This window comes from Corvus brachyrhynchos, unplaced genomic scaffold, assembly GCF_000691975.1.
Source record: "Corvus brachyrhynchos isolate BGI_N302 unplaced genomic scaffold, ASM69197v1 scaffold346, whole genome shotgun sequence".
Lineage (NCBI taxonomy): Eukaryota > Metazoa > Chordata > Aves > Passeriformes > Corvidae > Corvus > Corvus brachyrhynchos.
This window is the reverse complement of record NW_008238644.1, coordinates 3,809,592-3,819,965: the sequence shown is the minus strand read 5'-3', so window position 1 is coordinate 3,819,965 and position 10,374 is coordinate 3,809,592. Positions and strand designations below refer to the sequence as shown.

The following is a 10,374-nucleotide window of genomic DNA, read 5'->3' as shown; positions in this document are numbered from 1 at the left end:
ATTCCTGCTTTCCCAGCTTAAATTTTCTCTTTATGCAGGGCCCCTTCCCTTCCCCAAATAGTACCACTGTCACTTCAGCTGGGGGAGTGACAACAGATGGAGCTCAGAGATTGTCTCTGTGCATATGCACAAGCCAGGCAAGGTGTTGGGGAGATGCAGCACCCTGAGGCTGGGAAGACTTGTTCTTCTGTCCTTTGCAGTTTCTGAGAACAGGATTGAGTGTGATTCTGCATGACATTTGGGAAACAAATTACTTGAGACACTTGTAGCCCACAGGAGAGATTTGATATCACTGCAGTAAAATTCCTGACTAATTTAAAAGTGAAAAAATTAAGCCTTCTTTTGAGTGGGATGGGAAGGAGTTGAGCTGAGTTGACCGTCAACACCTCAAGGACTTTCTGCATACCCACAGAAAGTCTTATGAAATAAGTAGTATAAGCAGAAAAGTGAGAGCACTCAACCTACCAAGGTACAAAAAAGATGGGGGTTTTTTTGGGGGGTGCATAAATTACTTCACAGTTAAATATGAGCAAATGCTGAGCAGAAAGCAGAAGATCAGAAAGCCTTGAAACAGTGCTCTCTCCAGAGATGGAGGCTTGGAGTTGGCCAGCACCAGCAGCATGCACAAGGTGTTTAACAGTGTCTCTGTTCTCTTTCCCCTCTCTGGCCCAGTATATCGAGTCTCCTGATGTGGAAAAAGAGGTGAAGCGTCTCCTGAGCACGGATGCTGAAGCTGTCAGTGTCCGTATCCTTTTAGTGGGAAAAAAGCTCAAGAGTAGGACAGGACATGTGTGTGACCTGGGGGTTCTGGAAAGAACAAGTTGAGCTTTGTGTGGGTGTGGGGCACTGGGAGATAAACTCACAAGAGGCACTGAAGTTTTGGAGCTTCATCTTTGCCTTGTTCAAAGCTTATTGTTTCATCAAGGTTGCCTTTCTTATGGGCTGTACTGTTGTACTGAGCAGGAACTGAAATAGTAGAGGAGAAGTCGTCAAAAAAGAGATCTGGGATGTTTCATCCTGGGTATCTATAGGTACAAGGCCAGACTGGTTGGAGTGGCAGTGATCTGCCACTTTTAGCCTCTTCCATCACACTGCATCTTCCATGTTCCTCTTTTTCCCTTGACTCACCTGTTCTTGCTGTCAGGCTGGGAAGTCATTGCTGAAGACGAAACAAAAGAAGTGGACAACCATGGTTCACTCACCAGCCTGGACATCTCCTCCCCAGGGATGTCAGGGCATAAGCAAGGCCATGGCTCCTCAGGTGCAGTGGGGAAGGCTGTTTTATTTCTAGATGTGGTTCCTGGCAAGCAAAGGGCGCTGGCAGGTCATCAGCTGTGTTTTATCTCTTTTGCCCCCACATAGAACATGATGAACTGCGGGAGATATTTAATGATATCAGCAGCAGCAGCGAGGATGAAGATGAGAGGGATCATCACGATGATGAAGACCTGAACATCATGGACACTGAGGAAGACTTGGAGAGACAACTGCAGGACAAGCTGAATGAGTCTGATGGGCAGCAGCAGGAGAATGAGGGGTCCAACCAGATCGGTGAGTGACCAGCAGAGCATGGCAGAATTGTTGGGATGCCAGGCAGGCTGTGCTTCCCAGCTCTACTGCTGCTCTGGCTCTGAGCTCACTCTCCCTTCCAGCCATGGGCATCCAGAAACAGATTGACAACCTGAAAAGTAAACTCCAGGAAACTCAAGACAGGAGGAAGCGCCAGGAAGATCTCATCATGAAAGTGGAGAACCTTGCCCTCAAGGTGAGAGCTCTCCCAGGGTCTCTCCAAACCTGCTTAACACTGGCTCGCCATTAGATCCAGCAGGCTGATTTGGAGAAGCCAGGAGGCTTTGCCTGCTGGGTTAAAAATAGCTGTGGTGTGGCCATGCACACTGCAGCATCTCCCCATGGAGGCAAAGCAATCTGTGAAACTGGAGGAGATGAGGGGGTGGTTGTCAAAGCACCGTTTGACACGTAGCAGCACCCATTCTGTTGAGAACACACTGGTAACTGTGGTCTCCATGTTTGTCTCTGCAGACCCGTCTCCAGGCCGTGCTGGATGAGTTCAAGCAGCAGGAAGAACGTGAGAAACAGCAGGTGAGGAAACTCCCACAGTGGAGTGGGAGGTGGTGGAGAACGACACTGTTCTAGGCATGGCCTGACAGAGTTCCCCAAATCTTCTGCCACAGCAGCTGCTGTGAACTCCAGTGGTACAGGTCAGGTGGGGTTGTACCTCATCTGTAGTTGCATGGAGCTTCCCAAGGCAGAAGGAGATACAAGGAGTAGGATTGACTGCAGCCTTCCTTCTGGAGGAGCCAAAACATGTCCAGTCAGCGGTCCAGAGCTGCCAAGATTGCTGCCTGGGGTAAAGCATGACACACAAACCTGTCAGCACTCATGTACCAGGAGGGCAGTGGCTGTAGGGTTGTGGCAGATTTCCTGCCTGGGCAGCTCTGTTCCAGCCAGGTACCAAGGCAGGAGGTTCTCACTCTCAGATCTCTGTGAGCAGTGCCAATTCTGTCCCAGAGGAGCCCAAGCACAGCTCCAGGCAATGCACAGACAGAGCGGCCACTGGTGTGGGTAGAAGATGTGCAGGAGCACAAAGGTCCTGGGGCTGCCCAGAGTCCCAGATGTGCCTTACTGTAACATATCACTCCCTCTTCCCAGATGGCATCCCTGCAGGAGCAGCTGGAGTCCCTCATGGAGAAGTGAGGAGTGGGCCTGGGTCTTTGTGAGCAGAGCTGGAAGTGGTGGTGGCCTGCCATGCTGAAGTCTTTGCTTTATCACACACTTCTGCTGCCAGATGTGCTGCTGAGCAGTGGTAGAGGGTCCATGTCCAGAGCTGATTTCATATCCACTGTGCTGGGTTTGGCTGGTGGAGCTAAAGAATTGGACTATGGCTACGAGAGCAGCCAAAACAACAGATTTACTGTAAATAGTCAGCACTGGCCTCCCCGGGACAGCACGGTGCTGGTTTCTGCATCTTACTGAGCCTGGGGCTTGATGGGCTGTGGCCTGGTAGGAGTTTGTTCTTGTGTTTGAAGAATGCTTATATCTGCAAACCAAACTCAATAAAGTTTCCTTTTCAACCCTGGTCTGTTCCTTTGTGGTCTCCCAACCACCCAGCCCCTGGCAGGGAGCCATGCCTGGGCGCCTTTGGTGGGGCACCGCTGGGCTCCTTCCCCAAAGTGCTCTTGGTGGAGCTGGGTTAAAAGTGCTGTCACTCAGTGGGAGGAACAAGGCCCTCCTGATCAGGGAGTTCCTGTAATTCCTCAGAGACTATGCAGGCAAATCCCAGATTAACCTGACAGGGTGGGAAGAGGATTAGAAGGGCGGTTACAGAAAGCAACAGAGGACACCAGGGGCTTCAGTGAGTGTGTCCTAGTGGGGACACCCCTCTCACAACCCAAGGGCAGAGGAAGAAGGCTCTGCCCCAGCACAGAAAGGAAAAGGTCAGCAGAGGCCTTGGAAGATGATGTGTATGTCCAGATAGTGAAGAGACACCTAAGGAAGACGTGGAGCTGTAGCAGGGCCAGAGCGTGCTGGGGTGTGTGTGATCTGTGAGCAGCCATGGAGGAAACCTACCTGCTGAATGTGGAAGGGGTCAAAAAGAAGATTCTGCACGGAGGCCAAGGGGAGCTGCCAAAGTTGCAGGATGGGAGCAAGGTAAATTGTCTGGGTGGTTGTTCCTCCAGAGCCCTGGGAGAGGGAGTGGGTCTGGCATCCCTGCCCATCATGGTGCACAAGCCCAGCTCCAGGTCTGGGGAACAGTGAGAGCCCTCACAACACGTGTGCAGGAGGGGCTGGTTTGGGCACAGGCGGCCACGCTTCTCACAGTGACAGCTGGCAGTGCCCACGGCCTCACCTTGCACGGGGCCTGTGACATCTCCTCCCCACGGCGCCGTTAGAGCTCAGCAGCCCCAGTGGGTTGCTGAAATCTGTCTTTCCTGCCATGTGCCAAGGAGGAGTGGGATGTGCCAAAGGGTTGCTCCTGGGAGATTCCCCAGCCTTTGAGCACTCTGGGTTCCACCAGGTCCTGGTGCACACTCCGAGAGCACCCTCTGGCTTATAAAGGGGAAGCCACAGGGAGAAGCAAGACATAGCATAGATGGGTGTTAAGAGATTCAACCATCTGCTGGCTGTCTTAAGTGGGCAAGAGGCACAATCTCCTGCTGTGGGGGGAGAGCTGCCAGTCAGACCAGCACAGTGCTGGGAGCAGGCTTGACCCCACAGCTGAGGTCATCGTAGCTACTGAGGGGACTCTGACCACTGGGCTCTCTCTGGGGCAGTTCACCTTCCACTTCCAGACGCTGAAGGATGACTTTGAGCGGACAGTGATCGATGACAGCCGGGAAGCTGGCATGCCCATGGAGATCATCGTGGGCAAGATGTTCAAGCTGGAGATCTGGGAGACGCTGCTCAGCTCCATGAGGATTGGGGAGGTGGCAGAGTTCTGGTGTGACATCATTGTGAGTGAGGAGCCCATAGATGCCCACTCCCCCCCTTCCTGCAGAGCAAGGGCACAGCACCATGCTTCCCAGAGATGCTCTGACCTTGTCTGGTGCAAACATGGGATGTCACTTGGCCTCAGCACCAGGGGGGCTGCCCCAGTCAAGGGGGTGCAGATGGCCCCCCAGGGCTGAGCGGGGTGCTCCCTCTCCTTGCAGCACACAGGCATGTATGCCCTGGTCTCCAGGGGCATGCGGAGGATCGCGGAGGGACGGGACCCCCTGGAAGGCCAGAAGCACCGCTGTGGCATGGGCAACATGTTTGACTACCACAGCACGGGCTACGATGACCTGGACGAGCTGCAGCGGACACCACAGCCTCTCATCTTCATCATGGAGCTGTTCCGGGTAAGGGGGATGGCGCGGATGGCTGCCAGAGCGGGAAGAGCTGGGACAGGCCACTCAGAGCTCCTCCTGCCCGTGCAGGTGGAGGACCCCTCAGCGTACAAACGGGACACCTGGGCCATGAGCAAGGAGGAGAAGCTGGCAGCAGTGCCTGTGCTGCACAGCGAGGGCAACCGCCTCGTCCTGCGCAGGGAGTTCGCGCAGGCGGCGGCCAAGTACCAGGAGGCTGTCATCTGCCTCAGGAACCTCCAGGCCAAGGTGAGCAGGACCAACACCTCCCCAGCCCTGCCTGGGTCACCCCTCAAAGCGCTTCCCTGTGTGCCTTGGGTGCCTGGGATGGGGTGGACACAGCCATGAAGGGCCCTGTATTGCTCGCGAGGCAGGAGAAGCCGTGGGAGGATGGCTGGCTGAAGCTGGAGAGCCTGGTCACGCCGCTGGTGCTCAACTACTGCCAGTGCCAGATGGAGCTCGGCGAGTACTACGAGGTGCTGGAGCACACCACGGAGCTTCTCCAGAAGCACAATGGTACCTGTGCCCTGCATCCCAACCCCTGCTGTCCCCAAGGCTCCCAGGGACTCCATCCTCTGAATCCCCCATCCGTGACAATGCTCATCCCGTGTCCCTCTGCCTGTGATAGTACCTATGTCACCTGGATCCCCACGTCCCAGTTCACCCTGCCCATGACACTGCTCATGTCCTTGGTTTCCCCAGCCCACCACACCATACTGCCCCTTTCCACGATGATCCCCGCCCTCCCTGTGCCCTCCTGCCCGCAGTGGCAGTGCATAGCCCAGGTCTCCCTGCCCTCCTTACAAGTGTGTCCACCCCACACCCCACTGCCCCGTGCGCTTCATGTCCCCTGGTCCCCAGGATCTCCAGCTCCTGTGGCTAGTGGCCCTGAGCTGCAGGACCCCCGCTGGGGGCTCTTCTCCCCTGGCAGACAACGCCAAGGCCTATTTCAAGCGGGCGAAGGCCCACGCTGCTGTCTGGAACGAGCGGGAGGCACGGGAGGACTTCCAGCGCGTGGCTCACCTCGACCCCTCCATGGCAGCTGCAGTGAAGAAGGAGCTGAAACAGCTGGGGGAGAGGATGAGGAAGAAGCACGTGGAGGATCGGAAGCGCTACCAGGGCCTCTTCCAGTCGTCCCAGGGTCTGAAGGCCCGTGAGGGGCAGGAGAGCAGGGAGGTGGGTGATGGGGCACCTCAGGGTGAGGCTGGGGTCCGGGACAGCCCTGGGCAGGGGGAGCAGGATGCTGAGACTGAAGTAACAGGACAACCAGGGGCTCTGGAAGCAGAACAAGGGACCCCCAGGGCTGGGGGTGAAGGGGCAGCACCAGGAGGAGAAGCCCGGGGAGAGCCTGTGGGAGAAGAGGTGGAAGGGAGGGATCGCACAGCAGTGGGGGAAGAAGTAAACCTGGGCACCTGTGGGGCAAAGTCAGAGAGCCTGGGAACAGAGGAGGAAGGTGAGGAAGAGCAAGAGAGGGAAGAGGAAGAAGAGGAGGAAGAAAAGGAAGAAAAAGAGGAGAGCAAAGAGGAAAAGGTGGAGAGGGGGGCAGAGGAAGAAGATGAGAAATTAAAAGAGGGTGAAGAAGTGGAAAAGGACGAGGAAAAGGACGAGGAAAAGGACGAGGCAGTAGCGAAAGGGAAAGTGGAGAAGGACAAAGAGAAAGAGAGTCTACCAGCAAAACTGGGAAAGCCTGAAGCAGGGCAATGTGGGACAACAGGGGAGACAAAGGCAGCAGGGCTGGTGCAGGGCTTGGAGCAAGGAGCCAGTGGAGCAGAGGGAGCTGGCACAGGGAATGAGGCCCAGGCTCAGCCAAAGAGAACCCCAGAGCTGGGGGCTCCCAGCGAGGGGCTGGGTTCAGCTGAGGGGCCCCCAGGGCTGGAGGATAAAACATCTGGGGAGGCTCTGGAAGAGGTGAGCTGCAGGGAGCAAGGAGCAGGCAGTGGACAAGAAAATTCTGGGGAAGGCAACATCCCACCAGAGAGCTTCACCTCTGGGGAAGATGAGGAGCTGGGTGGAGGGGCAGAAATACCCTCCTGCCCCATAGCAGCCAGAGAAGGGGGTGCTGGACCCCTGGAGCAACGCAGCAAAGAGCAGGGCCATGACCAGCCCTGAGCAGGGTCAGTCACCCCTGCTTGGGGAAACAACTGCCAGGCCACTGACAAAAAGACACAGCACAGCCAGCAGGGCTCCTGTACCCTGAGAAGGAGCCCCGGGGCTGGGGACTGGCCGGGCAGTGACACGGGAACAATGCTGTCCTCACCCTTCCACCGCCGGGCCCACCAGCCCCACTGTGCAGCAGCGCCCGCCGCACCCCTGCCCCGACTCCCCGGCTCCAGCGCCTTTCAGCTGGGCGCCACCGAGCTTTGCTGGCTGAGAAATAAAAGCTCTTCCCTGGCACCGTGGGCTGGATTTGTTCCTGAACGTGACCAGCTTCCCTGATGACATTCCACACCTCCCGCCTTGCCCTGGAGCCCGTGGCACAAGGATGGGGCAGCTGGTGCTGCTCTTGAGAGGGGTGATTAAGGAGGCTGCATGCCACCCCCCTTAAGCTCCTGAATCTCTCCTGCATGAGTGTCCCCAGACTTCCCTGCAGTGGCACTGTGACAGGCCTTTTCCCAGCAGTGCCAGCCCTTCCAGGGAGGGGTGAGAGCAGGTCCAGCCCAAAAAGTGTCTGTCCTGGGCAGGCTTCACCATCAGCCAAGTCTGGGCAGTGGAGAGGACCCGAGAGCCCCTGGCCTTACCCTGAACTATTCTTCATCTGAATCCCTCATTGTGCCACAGTGAACATGGGCAGCACTTGGGACTGAGGCACCCAGGCACCTCTGGGCACTGAAAACTTAATGGAACTCCAGAGAGAAAGGAGGGAGAGGACTGCCTTGCCTGCCCAGCATCCCACTGCCATCTACATCCTGCCTGGGACTGAAGGGTTTCCTACAGCAAAAGCTCCTGGGTGACAAAGAGAGATTGTCCCCACACAGCCCTTGTCCCGCTCCTCAGGCTGCCACATGGCCTGGGCAGACCTTGCTGGAAGAGGATGAAGATGGTGGTTGGGGGACACACGTGTGTCTGGGCATCCTGGGGCTCTGCTCACAGCTTCTGTTCTGCCTCAAGTGGTGTGGACAGCCAGGGTGACAGTGCAGGCTGTGTCCCAGCAGCCCTGCAGGAGCAGTACCGGGATGGCACAGCAACGGGAGCTGACTCAGCCGAGATGCACGGATAGAAAAGGCCAGAGCACTGATCCAGGTCTCAGTATAAATACAAATTTATTCTCTTTCCAGATCAGAGATGCCACAAAGCAGTGAGGACAGCAGCACCACAGTACATGGTTACCAGAGCATTAACCAGCCTGCTCCCCTCCCTGACACATCCTAGCTCCCAAACACAGCCCAAGCACCCAACCTGGCCCCCTCTGCTCCCCACACCTGGCTCTGGGGCCAGCAGCTCCTCATCCTGCCCTTTTTCTTCCTCCAGCTCCCCCCCAGGCTGGATACTCCTGACCACACTCTCAGGCCAAACCTCACTCTGCTGCTCCCCACGCTGTTCCCATCTTGCCCCTGGGATAAGAGAGGGGTCCAGCTGGGTCTCACAGGCTGGCCTGTGTGCCCTCTGACCCACAGCCTGACACAGCATGCCCAAAGCCACCCTAATGCCACCACACTGCCCTCCTGCCACTCACCTGGCCGGGACAGCGGAGAGCAAGGACAGCCACCCACGCTGCTGCCAGTAGACACTGAAGCCCTACACACTGAATACCCCTGGCTGTAAGGCTCACACCGCCTTGTTCTTGGTGTGGGCACTGCTCCTCACCTCTGCCAACACCCCAAAGCCAAGCCCACAGCCCTGGGCCTGACACCCAGCCCTGGCCACAACTTCCCCGGACAGCTCAGCCCCGCATCCTGTCCCAGCCAGCAACAACAGCCCTGGCTCTATCCTTGCAAGCCCTGCTTAGGTCGGGTATTTCACCCCAGTGTGCAGCCCTGCCCTGCCCCGAGGGCTCAAGCCTCTCATCTTTCCACAGCCTCTGGCCCCAGAGCACCAGGGCCATCTCAGCCCCTGCTCTGGGTTACCCTGCAGCACCTGACTCTGCCTCTTTCTCGACATAACACAGCACAAGACAGCCAGCCCGAGGGACCCCTGGGGACCAGGAGCCACCACCCCCAAGCTGCCCTGCCGGAGGCAGAACAGCCTCCCTGCACTGCCCCGTGGGACTGACCCGCTTTCAACGAGGGCCTCCAGGCCCCCAGCTCAACCCAAAGCTGGGGACAGCAGCAGGGCAGCTGCTCCCTGGGGGTAGCAAGGAGATGCCCTGCCTGTCCTGCTGCCCACCCACACTGCCATGCACTTGCATCTGACCAAGGTGGCCGCGGGGCTGGAGTATGGCTGGAGAAACCCCTCCCTGCCCAGGGATGGAGCTGGGTCAGTGCAGGACAGGCTCTCTGCGCCATGGCAAAGGCACGGATCCCCAGGAAACCACAAAGTACCTGCTGTGGGTCCAGCCCTCACTGAGCTCCCTCACAGCCGCCCTGCAAGGCAACACCAGCAACAGGGAAGGTGCTGGTTCCCCTGGGAGCAGGAGTTGGGCTGGTCTTAAAGTGAAGGGCAGCTACACTTAAGGTATTAGAGTTTAATAGAGTGAGCCCATGAGAGTATTTAAGTACAGTATATATATATAATATATAGAAATATATGCAAATTAAACAACAATAAGGCTCTGTTATAAAGACCCTCTCAATATAAGGCTACTAGCTGGGCTGAAGCTCTAACATGGACTCAATCCCTACTCCATAAACCTCACAGACTCTCTCCTGCTGCTATGTGCCTGGCTGGCTGCAGAGCCTTGGGTGGCAGAGCTCAAACCGTAAGGCTAGCAGCTGCTTACTGTTATAAAGAGTTATTTTAAAAATTGTGTGGCTTCAGGAGTGTTTTGGTGCCCATAAACCTGGAGGCTCCTGGGCACAAATGAAGAGTGGGATGCTGAGCTCAGCATCCCCTGAGGGCTGCAAGCAAAGGCAGCAGCCTGTGGCTGCCAGGGGAGACAGGCAGTTTTCATGGCTTCAGTTCTTTCTTCTGAACCATCCCACCCAGGCTGGGACACTGTGGCTGAGTGACCAAACCAGCCTCGTGGGGAGCCCACAGTCCCACTCCTGCATGACCCATGTTCCCCTGAGATCTTCTGGAGCTGGCAAGCATCCTGCACCACCAGCTCGGAGGGAGTCTGTGTGAGGTCTGCTGCAGCACAGGGAGCATGGCAGGGAGAGAGGGGGAGGAAAGCAGCCAGGTAGCTGGTTAGGAAAAGCCTCTGGCTCACAGGAGGTGTTAGATAAGGGAGGTCATACCTGAAAGAGAAATAGACAGGTCAGGAAAATAGGATCCAGAGCCACCTGGTTAGAAGGGGGCTGCTGCAGAGCCAGGAGGATCCTGCTCAGGGATGGCAGAAAGTGGGCAAGAGTCTGCATGGGCAGACCTCATGTTAGTGCTGGCACCAAGCAATGTCTCCCTCTGGCAGCCTGGG

The 10,374-nt window shown here is 56.7% G+C and overlaps 2 protein-coding genes across 3 annotated transcripts in view; both read left to right on the top strand.

Moving 5' to 3' along the window:
- The window catches only part of TAF7L (TATA-box binding protein associated factor 7 like), a 4,998-nt gene extending 1,902 nt beyond the window's left edge, over nucleotides 1-3,096 (top strand). The window contains exons 5-10 of the mRNA XM_017737624.1: nucleotides 673-745; nucleotides 1,145-1,261; nucleotides 1,363-1,551; nucleotides 1,653-1,765; nucleotides 2,041-2,100; nucleotides 2,671-3,096. Coding sequence (XP_017593113.1) covers nucleotides 673-745; nucleotides 1,145-1,261; nucleotides 1,363-1,551; nucleotides 1,653-1,765; nucleotides 2,041-2,100; nucleotides 2,671-2,715 — 597 coding nt within the window. The 3' untranslated portion in view covers nucleotides 2,716-3,096. The remainder of the gene's footprint in view (nucleotides 1-672; nucleotides 746-1,144; nucleotides 1,262-1,362; nucleotides 1,552-1,652; nucleotides 1,766-2,040; nucleotides 2,101-2,670) is intronic.
- A 223-nt stretch (nucleotides 3,097-3,319) lies between these two features.
- Nucleotides 3,320-7,259, top strand: LOC103617901 (aryl-hydrocarbon-interacting protein-like 1). Of its 2 annotated transcripts, none has more exons than XM_017737640.1 (6): nucleotides 3,320-3,669; nucleotides 4,311-4,472; nucleotides 4,671-4,859; nucleotides 4,938-5,114; nucleotides 5,240-5,381; nucleotides 5,797-7,259. In XM_017737640.1, exons 1-6 carry the CDS (start codon nucleotides 3,574-3,576, stop codon nucleotides 6,972-6,974), a joined length of 1,944 nt encoding a protein of 647 aa, XP_017593129.1. In that variant the 5' UTR covers nucleotides 3,320-3,573; the 3' UTR covers nucleotides 6,975-7,259. The 2 variants fall into 2 exon arrangements, with proteins under 2 accessions (XP_017593129.1, XP_017593128.1); XM_017737639.1 differs by having other exon boundaries at nucleotides 3,321-3,669; nucleotides 4,293-4,472.
- The last annotated feature ends 3,115 nt before the right edge of the window (nucleotides 7,260-10,374 follow it).

Bases quoted from the DNA above. Each gene is read 5' to 3' on its own strand.
- LOC103617901 (XM_017737639.1), top strand. From the start codon at position 3,574: ATGGAGGAAACCTACCTGCTGAATGTGGAAGGGGTCAAAAAGAAGATT. The intron at 3,670-4,292 runs GTAAATTGTCTG...TCTCTGGGGCAG, and splicing joins AGTTGCAGGATGGGAGCAAG to TTCACCTTCCACTTCCAGAC. The intron at 4,860-4,937 runs GTAAGGGGGATG...CTGCCCGTGCAG, and splicing joins TCATCATGGAGCTGTTCCGG to GTGGAGGACCCCTCAGCGTA.